The 27,269-nt window shown below is 35.6% G+C and overlaps 1 protein-coding gene across 1 annotated transcript in view; it reads left to right on the top strand.

Moving 5' to 3' along the window:
- Nucleotides 1–27,269, top strand: part of RNF217 (ring finger protein 217) — a 121,370-nt gene that overhangs the window by 78,176 nt on the left and 15,925 nt on the right. The window contains exons 2-3 of the mRNA XM_059941288.1: nt 3,850–4,083; nt 15,875–16,039. Of these exons, the coding sequence (XP_059797271.1) occupies nt 3,850–4,083; nt 15,875–16,039 (399 nt within the window). The remainder of the gene's footprint in view (nt 1–3,849; nt 4,084–15,874; nt 16,040–27,269) is intronic.

Below are 27,269 nucleotides of genomic sequence, written 5' to 3'. Positions count from 1 at the left end.
CAACACTTAAAACCAAGATCAAATTCATAAACCATGCATTTGATAAACTGAGCTTCGAATCCAAGGTGTATATTTTCTCTCTTTTTTTGTTTTTTGGAAGAGTTAATTAATCTGTCACTTTTCCAGTGGTTTCCTTCACCTGTGGCATTAAATTACTTTTGAGTTCTCCCAAGTGACAAATTAGCCATCTAGCTTGAGGTAGTGGATAATTATCTAGTGGATAATTGTGTCTCTTACTAACACCCTTGGAGATTGTTTTAGAATTAAGTAATTTTGTCTTACAAGAATGGACATGTTTTTGTTCAGAATTGGAGAGCATATTTTTCAGTGATGTAAATAGTAGTATTAACATTGAACACAACAGAAATTTAGACCTTTGTTTTAAGGATATTAAGTACATAAAATCCTATAAATAGAAGTTAGATGATGTTATTGAAACTGTTAAATTGATATTAAAGAATTATTGTCATTTTGGAAAATATTTAGTATCATGATTATGTTTTTTAAAGATTTCTTATTTTCTTTAGACCCATACTGAAATATTTATGAATTGATGAAATATGTACCTTGTTGAATAAGTAAATGAATGCACTTTGCTTAATCATGATTATTGGTTTTTAGTGATCTTTTGAGGAAATTATTCGGAAATTGAGGAAATTATTCGGAAAAGATAGACATGTAGAGGCCAAGAGATTGCATAGGTCATGAGTAGCATTTTATTATGAAAAAGGGGATATTGTTAGTATGAAGAAGTATGAGTAATTCAAAGGATTGTATGAGTAATTGTTCCAAACTGCCAAATATTAGCTTACCAGCAATAATTTAAATTGTATAAGCCGTAGGTGGGCCAGGAAATTTGAATTCTCAACAAACACTTCAAGAGACTCATGCAGTTGTCCTGGAAGTAGATTCAGGCCTTATGCTGTAAAAGGAGGGAAGCCAGAAATAAACTAGGGGGTTGGGATTAACATATACACACTACTATATACAAAATAAATAATCAACAAGGACCTACTGTATAGCACAGGGAACTCCACTCAATACTCTGTAATAACCTATATGGGTAAAGATTCTGAAAAAGAATAGATATATGTAGATGTATAACTAAATCACTTTGCTGTACACCTGAAACTAACACAATATTGTAAATCAACTATACTCCAATATAAAATAAAAATTAAAAACAAACAATGAAAGAAAAACATAAAAGCTAAAAAAAAGGGAAGACTTGGGACTTCTCTGGTGGTCCAGTGGCTAAGACTCCACGCTCCTAATACAGGGGCCTGGGTTCGATCCCTGGTCAGGGAACTAAATTCCACATGCTGCAGCTAAGAGTTCACATGCTGCAACTAAAGATCCCTCAGGCCGCAACGAAGATCCCGAGTGCTGCCACCAAGACCCGAAGCAGCCAAATAAATAAATAAATATATTTTTTTAAATAACTGTAAAAAAATCTGATGAAGAGAATAGATCAAGCTGCATGATCCTTAAAAAAAATAACAGGGAAGAATACAAAAAAAGGAAGGAAGACAGAAAAGATGGAGACAGACATAGATTGGGAGAGTTTGTAGTGGGAAGATAAAGGAACGTGATCATATTGCTTCTGTCTGTTTAATAAAATATGAGCTCATTTGGCTCAGTGTAGTGGGGTAGGGATTTTGGAGCTTTCAGAGAGAAGAGCAGGTATGGAATACGCAAAATGCAGAGTGTGTGAAGCATAAGGAAATTGTGTGTGCTATGGAAATAGAATAGACTTACAGGCAGATTTGAGAGACACTGCAGGAGAAGATAAGGCGCTTGGTTGGACGTTGGATGGTAGGTTTCCCAGTGCGGTGTGGTAATGAACACCCACTGCGGGAAGAGTGACCAGATTACTCTCTCCCTTGAGCTGCCTTGGTTGGTTCTGGTCCCTATACCACATTCCATTTCTATACGACCTGACTCTCTGGGTGGTTGTGAAATTACTGCTTCCATTGTTATTATTTATATACTTAAAATAAATAAACTTAGAGGCAAGGGAGGCCAGGTTAAAACATTGACCTGGGAGTAAAACATTCCAGCTCTTACTCCCAAAAGTGTGCAGCTCTTCAATAAATGAGAGTCCCTTGAGATTATCCAAGGGACTCCTTCTATGTGGAATGAAAGGAAATTGTGTTTCACATGCTGCAAACTGAAGTCTCTTTTCATAGGCATCTGCTTCAGACTCCTAACATGGCTTCATGCTCTGCCCTCCTGCTCTGATCCCAGGTCATCTGGACAGCCTCTGCCTTCAGCTGTAACTGAAAATAATTCATTACAAAACATAATTTGGGTTATAATAACTCTGTAACATATAAAAATAAAATCTGATTGTAACTATAAGCAGACTCATCAAAAAAAGTAGAAAAAATTGCTTTGGGCTAATATTTGAAAGACCTCTCTGGACTATGTTTTGTACAATTGTAGCATAAGATGATAGAGCAACTTACATTTCAACAGGTCAGTACTAGTAAGATGGTTTACCCAAAGCCAGATTTTTTCATTTCATTATCATCCTGGTTCATGTCCTTTACTAGCATTAAATATCTTGTTCCCAGGCATCCTTCAGCCTGTAGCTTCTTAACTGCCTTTCCTCAAGTCTGTGCCAGAGAAACAGCAAAGTTAAAAGAAAAGTTACTATGAATTTAGGGTTTTTGTTAATTGCTCACTGCAGAGATTTTCTTTCCCTGGATCATGTGGCTTTTCCTCATTCCTCCCTCCATTTTCATAGCGTGCTTTTCTCATTCAGGTCAATGTGTTTTGCCTTCTCAGAATGTCAGGTTCACCCAAGTGAAAAAGAAATGGTTTAGTGTTGTTTGCCTTTTGGAGCTTTCACTACCTCCCTCTGCTACCCTAAGATGAGCAAAAAGAGATTATGATGCCATGAATATAAAGAGTTCTTGCTCTACTTGTGGAAAACAATTCCAGGTCCTCCTTACTTCTAAGTAGCTTATTTTCTTCATCTTTTAAGATTTAATTGTGTCCACACTTTGTACTTGAATCTTACACTGTAATTTTTAATGCTAACCATTTCTAGAATCCCCTACCAAATAAATGTAACATTCCAGTATATTCCTTCTCCTCTCTCCTAATCTAACTCTGTAGTTCTTTGAAGAAATTCATTTTATAAATTACCTCAGTAGTAGCCAGATCTCATAGGGATTATTTTACAACATTATGATTGGTTTAATTTTCTTACTTGTTCCTATGATTCTGATGACATGGGAACAGTTATATGTTCTCTGCCTGGAAGAGTCAGGGAAAATAGCGGGTTTTTCTAGCAATGATTTTTAAACTACTAGATGTAGTATATATAAGTACTTTCAAAATCCTCTTTTTTCGTCTTTTTAACGTAGTTAAATGTGCCCTAAGTTTACTGCTGAGTAAGGTTGTAGTAAGGAAACTTTGTAGTAAGGTTGAAAAATCTGAAACACATTTTCATCCTAGCTGTTCCTTTAGTTGGCTCTTGTCTGAATGCTGTCTCATCCTGCAGTTTCCAGAGGATGGAATAAGAATTTGCTTCCTAGGTGAGCCTGTGGCTTAGGCCCATTTAAGTTCTCATATTTGATTATCATTATATTTAATGATAGAGAATGCTTAAAGATGCTATCAATCATTTTGGAAACATTATATAGTAATTAATTATTTGGTACTGCCTGATATAGGTACCAAAGTGATTATCATTTATTATGTTAGGAATCATGAAAAATGACAGATAATCCTTTACAGTAATCATGAAATAAGCAGTACTGTATGAAAAAAGAAAAAGAAAAAAGAAGAGAAGCTTAATAACTGGTGCCTTTTTTCTCTCCCATTTGCTCTTTCACACAGGTACAACTTGGCCAAGTGGAAATCAAATGCCCTATCACAGAATGTTTTGAATTCTTGGAAGAAACAACGGTTATCTATAACTTAACGCATGAAGACTCCATCAAATACAAGTACTTCTTGGAACTTGGCCGTATTGATTCCAGCACCAAGCCATGTCCTCAGTGCAAGCACTTTACAACCTTCAAGAAAAAAGGACATATTCCCACCCCTTCCAGATCAGAAAGCAAATACAAAGTAAGCATGTTCACCAGAGTTGTGGGTTAGATGGCACATGTTGGGAGCAGCCAAATTAGGCCAACTTGTGGTAGGCATTAAGTGGGCTTCCTTCCCTTATCGGAGTCCGAGGTGAGTATACAATGGCTATGATTCTGAAAATGTATGGTTTGGGGATGCTATGATTATCATCATTAGAGCACTATTGAGGATTTAATTAAACTTCTTTGGCTTTAACCTGTTTAAAATTCACTAATTTGAAGACTAGTCTTTAAAGTAATTATCATTGCTATTACTAAATATTAAATAAATACTAAGACTTTTAAAAAATTTTAGTACAAACTTAAATTTTTCAGTGAATCCAACTTGAGTCTCCTCCAGTTCTGTCTATAATAAGTGAAAATAGTATAATATGCTATTTATTCATTTATTCAGCAAATACAAAATGCCAGTATATGCTAGGCAGTGTGCTAAGTTTTGGGTTTACAGTGGCAAATGTGACACAGTCCTTGCTCATAAAAATGTCTAATGAAGGTGAGAGAGACATATGTTCTAAAATGACCGTTCATTATGAGTAGTCAAAAAACAAAAACGTGAAACCCAATACACTTGTACTTTGAGAACACTGACCGAGGAGGGGGGCTAGCGTGTCAGGAAAGGCTTCATGGAGAAGATGCAGTTCTCCAGGCAGATAAACAGTGGAGAGCATTTCAGAGCAAGGGATGAGTAAGCGTCAGGCCTGGAGGCTGAGGCAGGCGTGTTGGAAATGAGTGCTTGATAGAGCTAGGGAGAGAGAGTAGCGGGGAGGCAGCTGGTCAGGTATTTAAGAGCAGATCATGTTGAGTCTTTTACACTGTGCTCAGGCTTGAATTTAATTCTGTGGGCATTGCAGGAAGATCATTCTGGCAGCACATAGAGGATGTCAGAGGAGGGCAAGACTGAAGGCATGGAAACCATGACAACAACTGTGGGAGCAAATCCTTGATTCACAGCCCTAACTGTACATTAGAATCACCTGGCGAGCTTTTAGACACACCAGTGCCTGGTCTCCAGCCCACAACCCTCTCGCCCCAGAACAACTGTCTTGCAAATATTTGGACCTCACCAGATGACTCTAATATGTAGCAGAATTGGGAACCTTTGGAGTAAATGAAGCAGAAATCAATACAAACTAGATGTTGTTGATCATGAAGCAATTAAAATCGTTGGTAACAGGTGAGGGATGAAAAATCTCAAACTAAAGTGAAACTATTAAGCAGCTCTCAAGAAAAATAAAGCTACTGCAGAATTTGGGGATGATTATTGTTGTTACTCTTATTTACTCTTACAGAAAAGATGATCTATAACAGAAGAGGTAAATTATGCATCCTCCTGTTCTATATTCTACATAGTTCTACACAATTCCTGAAGCAATGATTTTTACTATTTAGTACAATGTTTATATAGCACTTTCATCATTAAACTCCAAGTTCTCACATTAGTATTAACTACCTGATTCACATGCCCATACCTGTCTGGATATTATGAGTAAAGGGAGCGCAGGCATGGATACTCCAGCAAAGCCACTGTGATATTCGTGATTACAGTATAGCACCCTAAACTGAGACTAATATCATCATTCTTTGTGGCTAACCAATGGATATTTTTTAGGTTTGCTGTATTTTTTAAAATTCAGTTTTCCCAATAACAGAACCCACTTCCAAATTGGTATAGTTTGTCATAACTTTCAGAGCAGTGAATTCAAGTACTTGAATAAAATAAATTGAGTCAGAAGGCAACAGAAATAGAAAATAAGTTTACTACTAATGTCTAACATGTCTGAGCAATTTAAACTCTCTTCATAATATTGCTTAGAGCCTAAATTGTGTTTTGTATCTATTAATAAAACCCTTGTAATGTATATTTCAATATTATTCTTTGTGAGTCGAGTTATAATGTCCTGATCCAAGATGTCATTCTTTGAGCATTTATTATGGTTTCTGCTGTCAATTCAGAAGCACTTAACATACAAGGTTAAAATTGCTTGAAAATATTATAGCTATTTTATAGCAGGAAATACCTTTGAGTATATCAGATATGAAATTTGAGATATAAAATATCATGTTTGGGTACTTCATTTGAATAGATTTTTGTAAATTTTTTGTACACTGCAGGTGGAAAAGGGATAAACAGAATATATCAACAAGCAGTAACAAGAACTTTTAGGTGCCAGTTTAACCTTCTAGGATAAACTCATCCCTCACTCAACATCTTCTGGCAAAAATTTAGTAAATAGAGCTTTTCATTATGTTCTGAATGCAATAAAACTCTTACTATATGAAAGAGTACAAGCATATTCCTGAATTGACAAATTTACGTTGAGACAACTTTGCCTTTGGTCAAATCCAGTCTTTCTCATTCATAACATTTGCCTTCTCATCCCTGCAACTCATGAAGCCAAAAAGTTTTACCACTCCATTTCTACAAGATTGATTTCAGTTTCCATTTAGAAGTCTAATTTCTAACCTAAACAGTTCCTATAATTTATTAATGCAGCTCCAAATGAATGTTAATACAGAGAACAAGTTAGCATCGAGAAAATAAAAATGTTGACGTTATGGCTGTAATGGTTCTCAGGTGATGCCTGGAGACAGACACATCAGCAGCACCTGAAGGTTTTCTCCGTAGCAATTATCAGCTAAGATTTTATGCTGCATTCGTGTGGTTATTTGCTTAAAGTGTCTCCCACTGGTCTCTAGGAGACCAGGTCCAGACTTGCTTACTGCTGATAACCTGTGTCAAGCACTTTGGTAGAGTATTCTCTCAAAATATATGTCTTGAGGGAACTAATAAATGGGCCAATGCATAATAAATGTGGGTGGAATATGCTGAGAGCACAGGAGAAGAAAAGACAGGAGAGATTGGGAAGGCTTCAGTAAAGGGCAAACACATGAAACTAAGCCTTGAAATGTTGAATTTGCTAGGCTAGAAAAGGTGGGTCAGAGCACAGGCTTCAAACCAAATTTAAATTCTCAGCCTGCCATAGGCTAGCTCTGTAACTCTGAGTACAGTTTCTGCATCTTTTACTGGTGCTAGTAATAATACCTGTCATAAGAGTGTAATAAGGATTAAACAAGTTCACACATATAAAGTGCTTAGCACCATGTCTGATATATCCTAAGTGCTCAACACATGCTAGAAATTATTATGCTTATTATCACTCTCAGGCAAAGGCAGCAGAATGAACAACGCTGGGTTATTAGGGAAGGGACTAAGGAGTCAAAAAGAATAGAGGTGGAATAAAAGATTGGGTGACTGATGGATGGTCAGAGTAAAGAGGGGATGAAATAGACTATGTCTTGAGGAAGAGGAGCAGGTTTGAGGAGTAGAAAACTAATTCATTTGAAATGTGGGATAAAGTTAAGTTTGAAGACCCTTTGGGGCATCAAAGAGATATCCAAGAAGCATGGATCTAACGCTAGGAGTGGATGGAAAGCATTAATATTTGAGGAGGGGAGGAGGTCCCTGAATTCACAGAAATTAAAAATATATGTTTTGGGACGTGGGAAAAGTTACAGTTTCTCATGGGAGAGAGGAGAGGATTGCAGATACTAAATGTACTTATTTTACTCCTAGGAGTTTTACTGAGGTAGGGGCAGTTCTGGGTTTCCTTCTTATTTCCAAGTGTAGACCAAGAAACGATCCCCCTTTTCATATTGATTTGGAGTAAGTTGAAGGGCATGCATAAATCAACACAGGGAACATGTTGGAGATAATCCTCTTTATGGTTTCCTTGAGGCAAAACTAATAATAATCCCCACTCTTCTCCCACAAATATTGAGCAGAACCTTGATAATTCACAAAACAGGGCTTTGACTCATCATAAGGTGAAAAAAGCCAATAATATGTCCTGAGGAAACTCCCTCTATGTTCTTACCTTGTATCTTACGCATTACTTTTTCTCTCTTGTAATCATAAATTTTCTGGGTTGAAATCACAGTTTATATTATAAAACTGCACAAATACATTATTTCCTCATGTGGAAAAGAACTTTTCTAAGGTCTTTAAGAATACAATCAAGTCGATGGGTTTGTTGTTCCTAATTGGTATACTTTAAAATATGCTTAAGTGAAAGGCTGGAATTCTAGTAATACCCTGTTTACCCTCTTCCTTTGTCAGTTTTTCAAACCTCGATGACCTGTCCTAAACTCCAGAAAGATACCTCTTTGGACTGCTTCTCCCGACTCCCTTACCATCTCAATCTCTATTTGGGTTCAACCAAGGGTTAGCATTGGCAGGAAATGGGAGGATGGAAAGGAGAATAGTTGATGCATTACCTCCTTACTCCCTTCCTAATTCAGTGCAAAGCTCTGGCAGTAGCTATGTCCCTCCATGACTGTGGCTTCCCCCTAGGTAGTCCCTCCCCCATGTTTCTAATTCTCACTAGGCTCCAGAAAATTCTTTCTTCCCTTGTCTCTTTGGCCCTAGGGGTGGCAATGGTTTCCCATTATTTCTGCTTCTGGGGGCCTGCCTGTCCTTTGTTTATTCAAATCCCATCTGTACCTCTTCAGTTGTACTTCCAATGAACAATTTTCATTTATATAGAAATAGATAAAAAATAAATGAATAAAATGTGCTTAAGCTTCCTTCTTGTAAACATGATTTGAGAAATTTTTTCCATCTATAAAAACGTTTAAAGCTTTCACATGAAAGTGTAGTTAGCATGCTGCTCTGCTCTTCAGTTTTCCCTCGACACCATCACTTTAAGTTGACAGTGTTTACAAATCGGGAGTCAGATTGTGCATCAGCCTGGCAAGATCAGTTTAGCTTACGACACACACTGAATTCTTTTGGCAGTAATGCATCATTGATGTCAGGAGCCGATAGAAAACAAGTGTAGTTTCTTAAGTGATTGTTGCTAGCATAGATTTGTGAGGGAGATAAAGATAAAAGTCCTCTAGCCCAGTTTAAAGAAGCCATCTTGGGGGGAGGGATAAATTAGGAGGTTGGGATTAACATACACACACTACTGTATATACAGTAGATAATCAACAAGGACCTACCATATAGCACAGGGAGCTCTACTCAATATTCTGTAATAACCTAAGTGCGAAAAGAATCTGAAAAAGAATAGATATATGTATATGTATAACTAAATCACTTTGCTGTACACCTGAAACTAACACAACATTGTAAATCAACTATACTCCAATATAAAATAAAAATTAAAAAAAAAATAAAGAAACCATCTTAAACAAAGGGTGTGTTATATATGTTTCCACTAAAAAAATGTATAGCGCTCAGCTATGATGCAAGCCTACTAAATTTTATTAGGATGCATTTCTCCCTCTAGTTACTAATGAGATGCTTTGCTAAAGTTGTTCTTTGTTTCCTGTCTTGATGCATAAGTTAGCCGTAGTATTTTATAGAGTCTTTACTTGTACTTGGAACTTCTAACAACAAAAGCCAAATATTGGAATTCATTTGAAATTTTAGCCTTCATCTGACCTTAAAAAAGAAAAAACTACAATAATTGTAATAATAGAGGCTCATGGCTACCATAAATTGACCAGCCATGGGATGGAGAACTGTTTGTTTTTTTCACTTCATCACATCATCCCTTGTATCTTCAGCACAAGAGACAAGTGAAGAATCATTTCTCTTTGACGACCTGCTGAATAGTGGGTAAAAGTAAGTCAAGCCTTGTGCCCATTATAAAATGATCTGGAAGATGTTAGGACTGTGCATTTCTCACCTACTTTACTCTGTATTTCTACTTTTCCATATTTGCCATCTCAGAACTGTAAGGGAACCCCATGCATTAGTCTAAATGCCTACCAAGTGGCCATTCAGACACTGAACACTTCCATTGTTAGGGAACTTGCTACTTATAGAATCATTCCCTTCCATTTTGAAAGATTCATTGTTACCTTCAGGCTTAGATCTCTTTCTCCTGGTTCACCTATTGGCTACAGAGAATACTCCCATTTTCTCATGCACACTCTGTACTTAGCCCTCTTGCTTCTTTCCGTGGGTATCTCTGTGAGATGTTAGCCTTTTGTGTTGTGTTCAGAATAGGGTGTCCTTTTGAAAACAGGATGATGCCATCCTGCTCTGGCTAGTGAATTTGGGTTATACAAATCAGCAGAATCTTCCAGTACACTTTATATTCATCTATGAAGAGGTGGAAGAGATAGACTCAGATATTCCTCTGGGTCTTGCTCTCTAGGTTTAGAGGAAGAGTCTATAAATGCTTAAAGATGATTCCTGGCAATACAAGCAAGATGGATTTGTATGGAACAGTGATTCTCAAATTAGAGAGGAAGGACTCTTTTCAAAGAACAAAACCCCCATTCCCAAGTTCCGATATACTGCCCTAGAAAAGCATGCCTCTCCGTTGAAAATAAAAGCTAGTATTGAAGTGAATGTATTGTGCAATAAATTGTGTGTTGCACATGTAAAAGGAGCCTGGAAACCATAAGAGGGATGTCGGTAAGGTTATTTATATGAATAAACACTCTATCTCCATTTAGGTTATCTTGTCATGAGTTACTGTGCATTCTTGTCCTTATTTGGTCCCCAACCTTTAGGAAAGTTTCCCTTTCATTTTCCAGTTTAGTTTAAGCTATGCTGTGAGAAATTAAGGGAAGGCTCACTTGACCACGTTTGGAGTATGTTCAGGGAGCAGTGTCTCATGAAGCCCATGTGTTATTGGCACTACATTCAGGGAGAGGTTCCCAAGTCGGAGGTAAAATCTTAGGGAATAAAATCAAGGCAAGAAGTCAAGTCATCTTTCCCACCTGGGGAACCTTCCCCCACTGCCACTCTTGCTCTAGGATTTGATCTTATAAGGGAGCAGATCGTGCTTCCTTGGAAGTATTTGAAGTCACGCATAAGAGACTTCTTTTCTCCTCTCTGTAATACCCAGCACTTCCTCACAATCTTCTTCTCTTCAAGAAAACCTCCTTAAGTTGTTACAAAACTTTTTATAACTACAAGGTGTCGTGATTATTTACATATATATTGATCAGTTTCTTTAGGACATACTAGTCAGACAGCCATAAGTTCTATATGGTTCATATAAGAAGTTTCTGGACCACAGTGTATTTTGAAAGACACATCAGGAGTATAGGAACCTTAATGTAAGACTAATTGGACGCTGTTTTTGGGCACATCTACAAGGCTCAGGGTTGACCCAGCTGAAGTGACACCTCTGTTTGGGCCCCACTGGAGCACTTACTATTTCCCCAATGCACCATGTGTTCTCAGGCCTCGATGGTGGCTCAGGCTGGACTCTGCCTGAAGTGTTATCCCGTCACTTGTCCCAGTGACATCCCACTTATCTTCCAAGGCCATATTCTCTCTGACTTCTACTCTTTAGCCTTCCCTGAGGCACATTTCTCACGGCACCCCCTTGTCCATGCGTCTACTCTAGCAGTTGTTACATGGTTTTATAGCTCTTGGGGTTTATTATATCTGTCTGCCTTCAGTAATTTTTTTGAGGACTGAAGTATTTTCATTCTTTTTGATGTGCCTAAAATCAGTACACTCAGTATCTGTTACTTGAAGGTGCTCAATAAATATCTGTTGAATGGGCAAATGAATTGATGAATGTTTCATTCTTGAGTATTTGTCTTAATCTGAATTTCTAATAAAGCAGATTCTTCTTGGAAAATCGAGTTAATTCATATTGGCAATGCTACATTTATACATGGATGTTGTCTAATATTTTGAGTTTGATAAGTAATGATTTTGTGATTTATTTGAAATAATTATGTATATAGGAGTGTATAGTATTTAGGCAAGAAAAGACTTATTTCAGGTGCTCTTTGGTTTTGAATTCTGTTTTTGTTTTGTGGGTTATTTCTTTTTTGGCATGATGAACTGTCAAGAGAATATACCATTTGCTTTGGGCAAGTGGGTTGGTTTAATTTGTCATCTGAGTGTCACTGTAGCCCAGAATTCTAGAAAAACTAAGGGAATTCAAAAGTAAAAAAAATGTAATATAAGGTTCTTTTATCGTTCATGGATTATAGAACAAGTTAATCAAGATTCCTAACTCTGATAACTTTATTTTTGAAACACTTGTAACCTTTCCTCTTGTAGAAGAGTTTGCACATTAATCATGATGTTCAGTAAAATGTTATGTGGATAAAATATTTAGTAAACATCATTTGGTAATCTAAGAAGCAATGATACCATTTCAGCCACTGGTCATAAATTAGACATGTTGGGTTTTCTTGGAATTCATGTAATGTTAGCCAATATGCAGTACTTGCTCTGTGCAAAATAATTCATTTTACAAAGAACTTACTGAGTGCCTACCATGTGCCACAAGTTCTGTGTTACTTGACTCAGGAAACACAGAGTGAATGAGAAGCAGCCTTTGCCCTCAGTGAACCTGTAGGCTGTTAGGGAGATTAGACAGCTACATGTAATGTAGCTGTAATGTAAGTTCTGCAAGATGCTGAATCTGGTTGGGAGAAATAGGGAAGACATCTTGGAGCAAGTAGCATTTCATCTGGTTAAGATTTCAGTAGACAGATTGTGTTCATTGGACCTTCTCCAATTACAAGAAGCAGAGCTTTGCTGTCTTTCAAGCCCCCTCACTTAACGCGTTTTACTCTAAGGTTGCACTGGAAGTAGTAGGAAGGGCAAGGAAGCAGTCTTAGCTGCCACCCAGGCGGGCCTCGTGGAGAACCAGACACTAGCTCTGAGGGCATGAGAGCCCCTCTGTTGTGTTACTAGAAGTGAAAATGACTGCTGTTCCCTTCTCCAGTGATCTGCACTGTGTTCACTTAGCTTTTCTCTGTCTTTGCCTCTGCAGCCAAGGTAGAGTGGATGTGTGTCCCTTTTTCATTCCTCAAGAGAGAAAATCTGTCTTGGCTAATCACTGTTCAACAAGGAACATGCTCTGCCCAAAGCTCCTGCCAGCCACCTCGTAGGCTTCTTGCCCACAAGTAGATCCCTGCTTTTAGCCTGGGGACTCATCCCTGGTGTAATCAGTTGTGGCCAGTGCTATGGGGTCACATACTTTAACGTGGGGACGCAAATGCAGGCTCTGGCTCAGTAGGTCGGGGGTGTGACATGAATTCTTTGTCTCCAACGAGCTCCCAGGTGTGGGTGAAGCTGCCGCTCCCCCAGCTGCCCTTTGAGTAGCCAGGGTACAGTGTGGTGACCTCCGTGTGAACATAATGACTCAGGAGGCAGGCACTCTGTGCGGGAGGGCTGTGGCTGTGAGATGGCATTTCGTGTGGCGGAAGATGTAGTGTTCGTGTCTACAGTTTTGAATATGGTTACGGTTGGAATAAATAAGGCATCTTCAAACCAAAAAGTCAGTATTTAAACAATTCAGGTGCAGTCTTTGAATAACAAGGTGGTTGGGATTGGTGATTAGCCCTTGTATTATTTTAATCCAAAGCAAGGCAGTAGTTATTTTAATGTTTTCAGTGAGACAGTAAGCAGGCCAGTCTGAATTTAACTTATTTATCTTCACTTGAGAGCTTGCCGCAAAACTCCTTTCATAGTTTGCAACCAAGTCTTTGTTGTCTGTGAGGATTGGCAGTGAAACGTAGTTGTTTATTATGTGAAGTTGGAAGCCAGAGTCCCTGGGAAGGACACCGAGTATTAGATTCCTTATCATTCTTAGGAGAACCTACATTTCTAATTGTCTTCATTAGAGATCCATAGATATGATAGTTCAGCACTTGGTCACAGAGATCCTTGAACCATTATAATGTCTGACATCCTTTGAGTTAATCCCAGTTTCAAAGCACCCATCACAGTCATTCTTCTACTATTCATTTCATAAGTATAATCTAAGACTGACTGATTAAAAACCAAAGAGGTTTGTTTTTTTTTAATTCAACAATGCTAGAGTTCAGTAATTTAGAATTATGTATAATGTCTGATAGAAGAGAGCTGAATTAAATATTCCAGCCCTTCTGATGTAGTGGCAGAAGCAGGAGGAAAAGTGAGTCTTTTCGACTTCCCCATTTCATTCATTACATTCAAAAATTACATTCACATAGGCCCCCATGTGATATTCACATGTATTCTTCATTGTTTTAAGTGATCTTTTTACATTGTTTTATTATCTGGAGTTTACCCACTTCGACTCATTCTTCTTATTCTTCTTACTTTAAAAATAACTTATTTTAACTTTAATGATCAGAAAAGGCAAAAATGGTTATTTTAAATGACTAAATAGTATCATCCTTTTATTAGGGGTCTCCTAATTTATGAGAGTAAAATCTTGAAAGGGATTTTCAAAATTCACCTTATGTTGATAGTCATATAGAATTCTGATTTACTGAATAGATTAACCACATGACGTTCTTTGAGTTTTACACTTTGGTTTTCAGTCATCAAAGCAAGAATGCTGTTTAGTATGAGGAATTGTTTTGGCACGAATGCTGGCCTTGAAGTCAGACAACTTTACTTGCTATGTTTCTTTGGGCAGGTTATTTAATCTCTGTGGGCATTAGTTTCCTCATCTGTAAACTTATGATGTTCATATCGACTTTACAGCATTATTTTGTTGATAAAAATAAATTATGCATGTAATGCAGCAGTATAAACATTACCATATAACAGCACTTTAATAAATAAATAAACATGAAGATTTTTAGAATTTTATGACAAAATACTATTTTGTTTTGATATAAAGTAAAAGAGAATGTATTTTTGTTACTCATATTTGCATAGGAATAACATTATCTATTCTTGACATAGATGAATACTGCCATGCTTTGAGGTATAAACAAAAGAGCTGATTGTAATTGCCACTCAGTTAATCTATAGATTGGAGCCACCATTGTCAAAAAAGTGGTTTTCCAAAAAAGAAAGTAGTGATATTGTATACAGTTTACCAAAAGAAATTCTAACTAATCTTCAAAGTGTAGTCAGTAAATTCAATCATGCTCAGTGAAGTAATTTGCAGGAGCACAGAGAATAGTCAGTTGTTGTTTACAGTGAGACATTTTATTATTTCACTTTAATCAAACAGAACTGGGAAAGTCAAGTTATGCTCATATGTTTTTAGAGAGTGAGGACCAGAAATATGGTGAGAGAATGGGATGCTGCACTGTTATTCAAAATACAGGAAGTCAGATGAAGTGTCTTTTATGTCAAGTGGAAGACAGATATTTTCAAAACATACACATGCATTTTCACATACACCTCCACATAGTGAACATACAAAGACATCTTCTGATGGTTTCCTAGGTACAGGCCACAGGACCACCAACATATATATTTCTAATAAGATCCTTTATATTATTTTTATAATTAACCTCCCTTAGATTAATAGCAAACCATGGATATCCATTATCATAGCAAATGCTGGTATAGTAGTTTATTTGCCAGTGCATTTTTCATTTGATGACGCATCTGTGGAGCTTTGATTTTATAAAAGTGAATGAAGCCATTGCTAAGAAGAGCAATGGAAATGCCTGGAAAATTGGTTCAAGGGAGAGGCGAGTTCAAGGGCAGAAGCCTGAGTGTGGATCTGGGGCATTGTGAGCCTTCAGATTTTACTCTGTGCTTCAATCTAGGGGGTTTTCTTAAGGCCAAATTGATTTCCAGAATATCCAAAGGGTTTAATTCTAGTGTGGTCTACAAACAGTCAAATCACCCATGCCAAAGCAATTCTTTCCTCCTTTAATAATAGAACAGTCATATCTTATTCTAGTTTCAGTTTTGTATAGGGGGAGGTATTTTAAATTTGGACCAATTATAGCCTTTTAGCTAATTTCCCTAAGCATCACCATTCTTATCTTTTTAGACAATTTAATATATCTACTAGTACTTAATATTACTTTTCCTTATGCAGATCCAGTGCCCCACTTGCCAATTCGTCTGGTGTTTTAAGTGCCACTCTCCTTGGCATGAAGGTGTTAACTGCAAGGAGTACAAAAAAGGAGACAAATTATTGCGTCACTGGGCCAGCGAAATTGAGCATGGGCAGAGGAATGCCCAGAAGTGTCCAAAGTGCAAGGTGAGACAACCTTTAGGAGGAAAGGAAAGAAACATGTGCATCTGGGTATCACTGAACAATACTATTTACAATATTGAAGTGAATTCTATGTATAACTTTCTTAATGCAGACGTGGAGAAAAAGAATATTTGCTGTTTCATTTTAGAAGAGTAATTATATTACATAACTAAAATGAAGATTTTTATATATAAACAATGTATATTCTTATTCACATTACATTTCAAAATTTAAGGAGGCTACATATAAATATGGATCTTAAACTTCAGAATTCTAATTTTCCATTTAAAAATGGAGATGTGTGTACAGGAAAAAGCTCATATGAAAATGATATAAAGTATTATTTCTAGTTTGCCAACATGTACTATAATCACTTCTCAATTAGGTAGGCTCTGAATCCTTGTAATCCTTTGGTTTTTTTCCCCTCTGCCATTGCTTATCACTTTAGGATTACATTAAACTGGTCATTTCCCTTTTTGTAAATCTGGTGAGGTAGAAGCTAAGAGCTAAAATCAGGACTTTATGAATCCCATTTTTCAATTTTCTCTTGATGATCATGCAAGTAATCAAGAGTTAGCAGGCATTTGAGCAGAGACCTAGATGTTGAAAGTCAACTATGCAGACAGCCAGGGAACGATCTCCTACAGACAAATCAGCACGTAAATCCAGCCAGAAAACTTTGGGTTTGACTCTTACAGGATAGGGATCTGTTGAAGTTTGAAGTTTGTTTGTTTTTTTTTTAAAGCTCACTTTAGAAAATTATGTGTATGTATATGCATATGTACACTCCACCATGTGTGGTTTCCATTTTTTGCCAAATTTATTTTTGATAATCATGTCTAAATCGGGCCTAATTTTCTTTCAAGAATAATTTTGCAATTCCTTCCAGGAGACTTAGCACCAAGACAAATGAAATTTGAATTATCAGGAAAATTTTTAAAATTAATCATGTGAATGCAGCTTGAAGTAGTAAAAGTATATTCTGAAGCCTATAAATGAGAATAAATATAATGCACAGATTCACTACACCAAATTCACATACTAGTTTATATGTATAGTAAGTAAAGCATTGCCTGAAATAACATGTTATGTTCTTAGCAATTGGAAGAAATTTTTGAAATAGTTTGGATGGCCTGGCTCTCTTAAAAGTGATGTCTACAAATGTTTGAGTTAAAGCTTTCTTTGTTTTCCCTGTAGAAGGCAAATTCATCTACAATTATCCCTTTGATTTTTTTTTTTTAACATCTTTATTGGAGTATAATTGCTTGACAATGGTGTGTTAGTAAGGCTGCTTCAGATCACTGCATCAATTGCTCAGTAGATTTTTATTTTTTACCCATTGAAGAACAACGGGAAGATGAGGCCTTTCCCCCTTTCTGTTGCCTTTCCAATTTATTCAGAGGTACTGCTCAGTTTCAAACTAAATAAAGGCCAGTAGGAATTCAGGAGCGCTGTTTAAGTCATTCTGCTTGACACTTTGTTCATACGTATACTTTATATCTGTCTGGAAAGCTGTGAAACAATTACCAGTTGGCCTGACTCTAAGAATGAGCGCTAAATGAGGACTACTGCAGCATTATATGTTAGGGATTTTCTGAATGAGTTGAGGTAATACATAAAAACATACATTTGTTACTGTAATCCCTCAATCTAACATTAAATGGACTCTTAATGTATTGAAAGAAAAAGCACCCACCTGTAAGGAATTTACTGAATGCACTAACAGCTCCCACAGTTTTTACAAATATAGATAAACAGCTAAGAGGACGCATACATGCTGGTTCTCTTTTGAAATAATAGCTAAAAGGTTGGGGTTTGAAAATGAACTACCTTTAAAATAGCTGAAGGGAAAGGAGCCAAAGAACCCTGGAATGAGTTTACATGACTACCTTGTAGTGGAGAATCTACTTGCTGGTGAGATCCAGGTTCCATAAAATTTATGTCAGTTTAAGTCGTATTTTATGACTCGTTTTGAATACAGATGGTTTCAGGGCTTTTATAAGCATATGACTTTAAGGTTTTGCATTTTCTTAATTGTGATTTTTTGTCATTGTTGTTGGACCATAAAATTATATTTTTGCCCATGAAGCCTCTCTAATACTAGAAATCCACAAGGAGATATTATTCAGTGTATTAATATTTTATATTCCAAGGCTTTATTTTTATAAATAATCTTTTAAAATTTATAAATATGAAAAAGGAAGATGCTAGGAGTTTATGAAAAAAATTTCACACAGTGCTTCCAGGTGAACAAAACAATTATCATATATTTTCATATGAATATGTTTTCAATAATGATCAAATGTGTTTAAAATTTTGTTGTGACCAAAGTATATTTATGTACCCTGCACAGGTATATTTGCTTAGATTGATTCATAATTTTAATAATTATTTTGATTTTTAAATGATTGTTTTGTTCATAAAGGTCATATAACATATGATAGAAATTTGGAAAAGAGAAGGAAAGAATTCACCAGAGTCCTGCCACTCCAGTATACTCACTGTTAACATATTAGTGTCTCTTCGGTCTCTCCCCTATTTAAGTAACTTTAAAAAAAAAAAGAATCGTAGTATGGGGATAATTTGACATGCTTTGTTTTTCCATTTAACATGTCAAACCTTTCTTATGTTACTAAATAGTTTTCATAACATTTATTAACTAAGTAATATTTGCTTAAATATCCTTCTGCTATTAGTTACCAAACCTGGCTTTGTTTGGGTTTGGGGTTTTTTAAAAAATATCTATATATTATAAATAATGTATTGATATTCATCTTGAATATGTATTTTTCCATATTTTGGACCTTTAAAAGCATATAGTCCTGAAGACAGAATTACTAGGTTAAAGGATATCAGTGTTTTCAGTATTTGGTACATAGTGCCAATTTGCTTTTGAAAAAGACTGAAACAATTTATAATTCCACCAGAAAAATCTGAGAACCTATTTCTGTATGATCATTTCTAATTAGCATTTCAAGTATTTTTAAATGCATATTTAATACTTTAAAAATATTTTGTTCTTGTATTTTGAATTGTCTTGTTTGCTTTTAGATTGAGTACAAATTCATGTATTTTTGAGTTTGAAATGCCCCTTTTTGAATTATCTGTTCATATCCTTTGCCCACTTGTTTGGGTCAATTTGGGGATATTTTTTATTATCAGATTATATGAGCTATCTATTTTCTATTTGAAAATATTAATTCCTTTTCTGACATATTTTCTCCTATCTTTTATTACTTTCTTTTATATCAGTGATAATTTTTTTTTAAACTTAATTGGTTTATGTGTGTGCATTTTTTTAATTTTTAAAAATTTGTGTTTGACCAAATATATCATTCTTTTTATTTTTGGAAAGAAAGAATACACACACATAAACACACACATATATGATATGTGCATATATTTATATTTATATATCTTTTATAAATATTTTACTCCTAAGCCTAAAAAGTTATCTATCATCCAGAAGCTTGATAAATGGTCTATTTTCTTTCTTTCTTTTTAGTATATAATTTCTAAATATTTTAACTCTTTGATCTACCCATTACTTATTTTGATGTTTATTATGCATTGGATATATACACTAATTTTTTCCAAATTAATAGCGTCTAATCTAAATGTGTCCCCCTACCCATTGATTTGTAATTTTTCTCTAAACATATGTTAAATTAATATATATAAGAGCTCTTTTCTGAGCTCCCTAATCTTGTAGCTGCTAATTTTTTTTAAAAATTCTGTGCTTGTACTGGTGAGTGTTAAATGATTATGCTTTTGTAAAATTTTCCCATCCATACAAGGTTTGATAATCAATTCATTATTTCAATTAGTATTCTAAATAAACCAACTTTTCTTTCATTAGCTTATAATTATTATTTATCCTGTAATAAGTTTTTATCTTTATCTCAAGTGGAAAGATCAGTTTAATATATGGTATAGTATTATGAAGAGATTTGACTTATGATGAGAAATCAAAATTATTATTTACAATTGAATTTTGGCAGATAATCAGAATGAGTATTAAAACATTTTTTTCTCCCATATACAATCAAGATACTTATTCATAAGTGTGGGTTTTTTTAATACTAGGGTAAAAATATACAAGCATTTATGGAAGTCATTTATTTATAGGACATTTTTATGAAAAATTAATAGTAGCATAGTAAGATCAACTTTCCTTAGCCATTTTTTTTGAGTCTCATTGCTTCCTTAATTCATAGTATTTTTCAGTCACTTGTGAGACACCAATTTTTATCTTAAAAATGTGTCTTCTATTTTGTATAAATTCTTAACCTACCAGAAATATATGCTAATTTAAAAATGTCTCTCTGGAAAATAGTTACCACAAGACTAAATCTAGTTCATGATAACTTTAAATTTAAATTAAATTTAAAGCAAATAGCAGATTTAAATTTTGTTGTAGGTATTAGAATATTTGTTCAGTTTTATGCAAAAATTCATTTGAGACTTGTGTCTTATAGCACAGATTAGATACTAAACTCTGAGTTAATAAGAAAAAAAACTGTTAAGTCAAAGAAAATGAAAAGTGAGATGCACACCTAAAAATTAACAAACATGAGATTATACAATACAAAACAAATAAGTAAGCAGTTGTAAGCAACTTCACTTGTATACTTTAGATTTAAATTGTTCATGAAAATTTTTGGAAACAGTATTAGGTGCAAATTTTTTTTTAATATGTATTATCATTTGAAAGCCTGAAATACTTAAACTATTCCAAAGTATACACTGATAGTTCTTTAAATGGTAGAGTAATACCCCACTAACTAAATTAAAAGCAAAAAACAAAGAAATTATTTTATCATTTCCTTTTTTCCAGAAAATGGCAACCACCTATAATTTTATTGTTCAACACATACTTTATAAAAAGTCTTTTTTCTTTTTGGCAGCACTGTGCAGCTTGCAGGATCTCATTTCCCCAATCAGGGATTGAACCTTGGCCACAGCAGTGAAAGCCCAGAATCCTAACCACTAGGCCACCAGGGAAAGTCTTTTTATTATTTATTTTAGTTTATTAATAAATGTGTGTTAGGTCATAGCAAACCCCAGCTGGATGATTCTAAAGGCCTGAACAATTTTAGATTTTAGAAGAATTAGAAATCTCTAATATTATTGTTTAATTGTTTAATATTATAATATTATAATAAGCATCATTAAAGATAAAAACAATCATGAACCTTCAAGAATGTGAATGAGAACTCTGTAAGAATGGTTAATGATCCAATCTTCTGATTGTTCCTCAAAAGTTTTAATACTAGTCAATTAGTGTTAATTAACCAGGTTTTATCTTTTAGCTATATCATGTTTTTCTATTTAAAATGTTTTTTAAAATGGGGTTTTAACATTCAAAACTCGACAAAGGCCAGATTTCTGCCCTCTGAGTATATTTTTTTAACATATGTACTTTCAAAAGAGAGCTGGACACACCTTCAGGCCCTTTTACCCAATAATTTGAGGCAAGCCAGTTTAAAGCCAGCAGGAAGTTAAAGTTAAGAAACAATTTTATAAAAAAGGCAGTATATAAAGAAAGTTTTATCTCTTCAAAAATATTTCTGAAAGAAATATTGTAATATGTTAACATTATTAAAAATCGGTGGTAAATCCATGCATGTCTGTTACACTATCATCTTTAAATTTTAAATGTTGGAAATAGTTCATGAGTAAAAATAAATAAAACCTAACAAGAGAACAGAAGGACTCTAACATCACAGCTTTCTGGACCTGCTTACACATCTCTATTTGCCTATGCAACCGCTAAGGATTTGGCTAGTACATTTTCTTTTTCCTTCCTCAGGTAAAAGTTAAATGTTTCTAAGAATACTGGGCTTACTAAAGCAAAGTTGGGGTTAATATTTCTCAAAATGGTTAGCTTTTTATAATTTGGAAAATTAAAGGGGAATTCCTCAAACATCCCTACCCCAAATTACCTTCTTCCTTAATGTCAGATAAGAGAAATACTTATGTAAACATTTATATAATGTGGTACAAATACAGTCATAGCCAACTGGATGACATGCAGCTGACCACTTTAATTTTTCTCTTATATAAATAATAACATATCTCTAGTTAGGACATTTTACAAAACATTGAATAGGGATAATTAATTAGGAAGTTATACATTTTCATAGGCTAATATATAAGTAATGTGATTTATGAATTAAGGGTAATTAAGTCATTTATTTTATTCCAAGGTCAACATATATCCTATTTTTAGGAGGCAAGACAGTCACTTTTTTTTTTTTTTTTAAAGAAATGCCAAGATATCAACAGGGAGTGCTGAGTTCTAATATGCCAGCTTTATTTTATTCATAAAAATGCCTTTGTACAACGCTCTGTCTTTCTTTGTAGTGTTAGCACAGTAATAATAATGGCAATACTATCTACATGTATTGATATTTACTACATATTACTCTCCATTGCAGTTTTACACTCATATTATCTCATCAAATCCTCAGATGTGATACTAAGATGCTAAGTTCCAATGTGCCATCCAAATCTTAATTATTAAATGCCTTTTGATAAAACTTTAAGGTGTTTCACAGTAATAATAAAATGATAGGTTCAATAGTATGTGAGTTACATTTGTTGTCTCATTTAAATCTCAAAAAGTTGTAAGAAAGGGGTAATTACCACCACTTCAAGGTATAGAAACAGTTTCAGAGAGGTTAAGTAACTGAACCAAGAGGCAGGCAGGGGAAAGTACATTATATTCATCCATAATTTACTGAGAATTTGGAATTAAAGGAATTTGCTTGTCAAGATATTTCCTTTCAGATATTGTATTCTCTTAAATCCTGTAATAGGATGCTTTTGGCAAAAATGTATTGATTCAGAGAAAAGATTAATTTGCTTCTGTTCACATCAAATTAGCACAAACCCTGTCTGTGGGCTCTTATATCTGAGCTATAGCTACATAGCCTATGGTTGCTGAGGAAAGAACTTAGGGTATTAATGTTGGATTTTATAGAGAATCCTGCAATTCTCTAGCACTTCACACATCGCTGTAAAAGTATGTTCAGCAGCTGGTGACTGCTTTTAAATAGTGCCCGTTGTAGAAAATAAAACAGCTTCTCCTTGACCACTAATTACCCACTTTAACTCTCCAGATTGCTTGAAATCACTAAATTTGAAGCAGTGGTTATCACTGCTACTGTTTTCTTGAAGTGCCAAAGCCTAGACCTTAGTTGTGAGAAGAGCCTGATTGTTTGGTGACAAATATTTTCTAGGATATAAACTGTATTTCATCCAATGCCCTATTTTTATGACTAATAACTTCAATATTTGTTTACTGTCTGAGATTAAATGCATAATGTGAGTACATGTAACATTTCATTAAAAATCAATATATTGTCCTCGTAATATAGAATAAAAATAAGTGAAAATATAATGAAATAATATGTATTTCAACATGTAAATGCTCAGGTACCATGACATTAAAAGACAAAAAGTAGCAGTCAGATTTTTGAACCCATTTAAAATGCATAAATTTGGATTTAAGAAACCATGAAGTAAAGCTTAAATATTATCAATAGCTATCCTTTTTATTTGACATTTTAAAATGAGGACAAAATTAGTGTATATGTATATATATATGTATATATATATATATATATATGTATGCTTATATATGTATGCATATGTACATATGAATGTATACAATTATATTGCTAGAAAATTCAAGATACATTAAAATCATACATACCTCTTTGGGGCTTATATATAAAATGAAGTTAGATTCTAAATACAATCACTCTTTCTCAGTTTACACCATAGTTATACAGTAACTAAAAAATTATCTAGTAAAACCATACAAACATTATTTTGCGTTTATATATAAAATGAAGTTAGGTAACATGTTCAGATATTTATAAACAGATTTTCACCTATATGAATGTCTAGTGTGTCTGAAAATTGTATGGGTGGAACCTAATTCTCTTCTGTGTGGGATGTCCCAAACATTGAAGAACAGCCCGACATGCCAGCATCAGCCACCTTTGTGACAACCAAACATTCCCCTACCAAAGAAATTCTGAAGCATCTCCAGGGGCCTGAGAGCCCCTGTGGAGAGCCTCTGTTAGAGATGAGGGCTTCTGAGAGGAATGAAGTCCAATGAACTGTGTATACAGGGAATAATTGAGTAAAAATCTGCCCATTTTCCATTTGGATACCTATGGGGCCAGTTTTGCTAAAGGATCTAAAGCTTTCTAAGATGGTTCATTTATTTTTCTTTTCATTTGATTTCATGCTTTAAGAATTGCTTTTTCTTTCTGCAGCAAACTCAACTTAGAATTCCAAACAGGATACAAGTTTTGCTGGTAGCAGCAATCAGTAGGCAGATCAACAAAGTTTGGAGAACTATGAGAAAAGGTCTATATCCAAATTCCTAAGCAATGTCTTCACTTGCCTTAGTGAGCTTCTCCAGCACAGGGCACTCTCCCGTCCCCAGGATGGGCCTTCTCATAGCTTCTCCATCTCAGTAAATGGCAACTGCAACCTTCTAGCTGCTCAAGTCAAGAATCTGACCGCTTTCTCTCACACCCACACATACTGTCAGTCATTAACTTTTGTAGATTGTACCATCGAAATATATGTGGAATTTGACAACATCTCAGCACCCTTGCTGTCACTAATCTGGTACAGGACATCATCATCTTTCTCCCTCTAAGATTTTTGCAATAGCCTCCTGACTGGATTCTTACTCTTCACAATGTTCCTAACCCAGCAGCCCAGCAGCCAGAACGAGACTACTAAACATAAGGCAGATTACGTACCCCTCTGCTCAAAATCCTCCATGGCTCCCATCTCACACAAAGCAAAAGCTAGTCCTTACGGTGGCCATGTGCCCCATCACACTCTGCTCGCGCCCACACCCCATTATTCCTCTGACCTCATCTTCTACTTCCTTCACCCTCCTCCAGCCACACTGCCCTCCTGGCTGTGCTTCAAAAACATGAGCCATGTTTCCTTCTCAGGGTGTCCATGCCTGCTCTTCCCTTTGAAATATTCTTTCCCCAGATATCTACACACCCAGCTCTCTCCCTTCATGCCTTTGAGCAAAATTCAGCTTCTCAGTAATCACTTTCCCCTACCTCAATAGGTAATATGCTCCTTATAGGCTCTATTTTTTTCCATAGCACCATATTGCTTATCACTGTTTAAAATAGTGGACATATTTTGCATCATGAGAGCAGGGATTTTGATCTGTTTTGATCCTTGAGGTACCTTGTGCATTTAGAGCAGTTCTGGGCACTGTTTAGCACTAAATAGAAAATGGTTGAATGAATGAATGTCATTTTTCTTCCCTCCTTATATGTACTTTTCATGAGAATCCATTATGTGCTCTGTACAACATGGTCCTTTTTCTCTTGAAACCCACAGAAGGGGAGACGCAGTGGTTACACGGAAGATGATAAAACACTGTTGCACTTCAGCAGGGCTTTGCGTAGAGTATTATAAGAGAGTTCATGGTAAAGGGGACATCTCCGTTCATCTCGGGGAAAGCAGGGAGAGCTAGGTTGTTGAGGATTATTGGGTGGATTTTGGCATGATGAAAGGTATCCAGGAGTGGGAGTATTACACTTAAAGGACAGGGCACAGAGCCAGGAAATGAGTGCTGTGTACCAGAGCCACAAGCGCTTTGTGGTTCCCTTAGAGTAGGGTTCACAGAAGGAAGTGGTGAAAGGTGGGGCTGTAGAAACAAACAGAAGCCTGGGCTTTCATGCAATGTTAAGAAACTTGGATTTCATCCTCCTGACTGAAAAGTTATAAACAAGGGAATGGTGGTAACCAATTTATATTTTAGGTTGGTTGCTGTTGATTATATGAAGGTAGTTGTAGACATCTAGAAGGAAATGATGATTGTATGAGCTAAGGTAATGGTCAAAGGCTGGAGAAGAGGAGAAGTATTCGATAAATATCTTGGGGCTAAAACTGTCTGATTTTGTTCAATAGCTGGATGTGAGTAGTGAGAAGAGGATAACAACAGGATATTTAGTTTGAGTATCTAAATGGATGGTGATACCATAAACTGTGATAAAATCATGGAGATGGACTTAGTTTTGTTGTTGTTGGGCTAGGGAGCCTTGGAATGGTTATGAGTTTGGTTTTGCTTATTTGACTTTGAAATGGCTGTAAGGCATACGGGTGCATATGACCCCCAAACAATTGCTACATGACTCTGCAGCTCAGGAGCCAGGTCTGCAGTGGAAATTAGGAAATGAGATCCAGTGGAGGGAAGTTGAAGCCATTTGAGTATGGAAGAGATCACCCAAAGAGTATGTGCAAAGTGGTGATTCATGGATGGAATTAAGAGATAAGTGAAGAAACGAAATTGAGTTATTTGTAGTGAGGTGGACGGACCTAGAGTCTGTCATACAGAGTGAAGTAAGTCAGAAAGAGAAAAACAAATACCGTATGCTAACACATATATATGGAATTTTTAAAAGAATGGTTCTGAAGAACCTAGGGGCAGGACAGGAATAAAGATGCAGATGTAGAGAATGGACTTGAGGACACGGGGAGGGGGAGGGTAAGCTGGGACGAAGTGAGAGAGTCGCATGGACATACATACACTACCAAATGTAAAATAGATAGCTAGTGGGAAGCAGCCACATAGCACAGGGAGATCAGCTCGGTGCTTTGTGACCACCTAGAGGAGTGGGGTAGGGAGGGTGGGAGTGAGATGCAAGGGGGAGGAGATATGGGGATATATGCATATATATAGCAGATTCACTTTGTTATAAAGCAGAAACTAACACACCATTGTAAAGCAATTATATTCCAATAAAGATGTTAAAAAAAAGAGAGATAAGTGAAGAAATAGGAACCTAAGAGAGGTAAGAGGAGCACCTGGAAAAAAGGTGTCACTGAAGCAAGAGTTTATCAAAGGTCAGAGGGAAGTAGTGATCAACTGATTAAATGACACTGAGAGATACAAGAAGATAAGAATTAAAAACATGTTCATTGGATTTGGCAATTAGAGGGTCATGGATAATACTCATTTGTTCTTTTAATATTTATTGAGAACATGCTATGTGACAGGATCAGTGCAACTCCCTTTAATAAAATAACAAACAAGATGTACATGATCTGGGCCCTTTCAGATCTTATTGACTGGGAGATAGTTTGAGCAGAGACATATAATTAAAGAGTTTTAAAATAGAGAGTGAGAAATACTCACTCAAGCTAGTACAGCTTGCTTCTCATTTCATGGATA

Source organism: Balaenoptera ricei, chromosome 12 (assembly GCF_028023285.1).
Source record: "Balaenoptera ricei isolate mBalRic1 chromosome 12, mBalRic1.hap2, whole genome shotgun sequence".
Lineage (NCBI taxonomy): Eukaryota > Metazoa > Chordata > Mammalia > Artiodactyla > Balaenopteridae > Balaenoptera > Balaenoptera ricei.
This window is presented reverse-complemented; position numbering and strand designations above follow the sequence as displayed.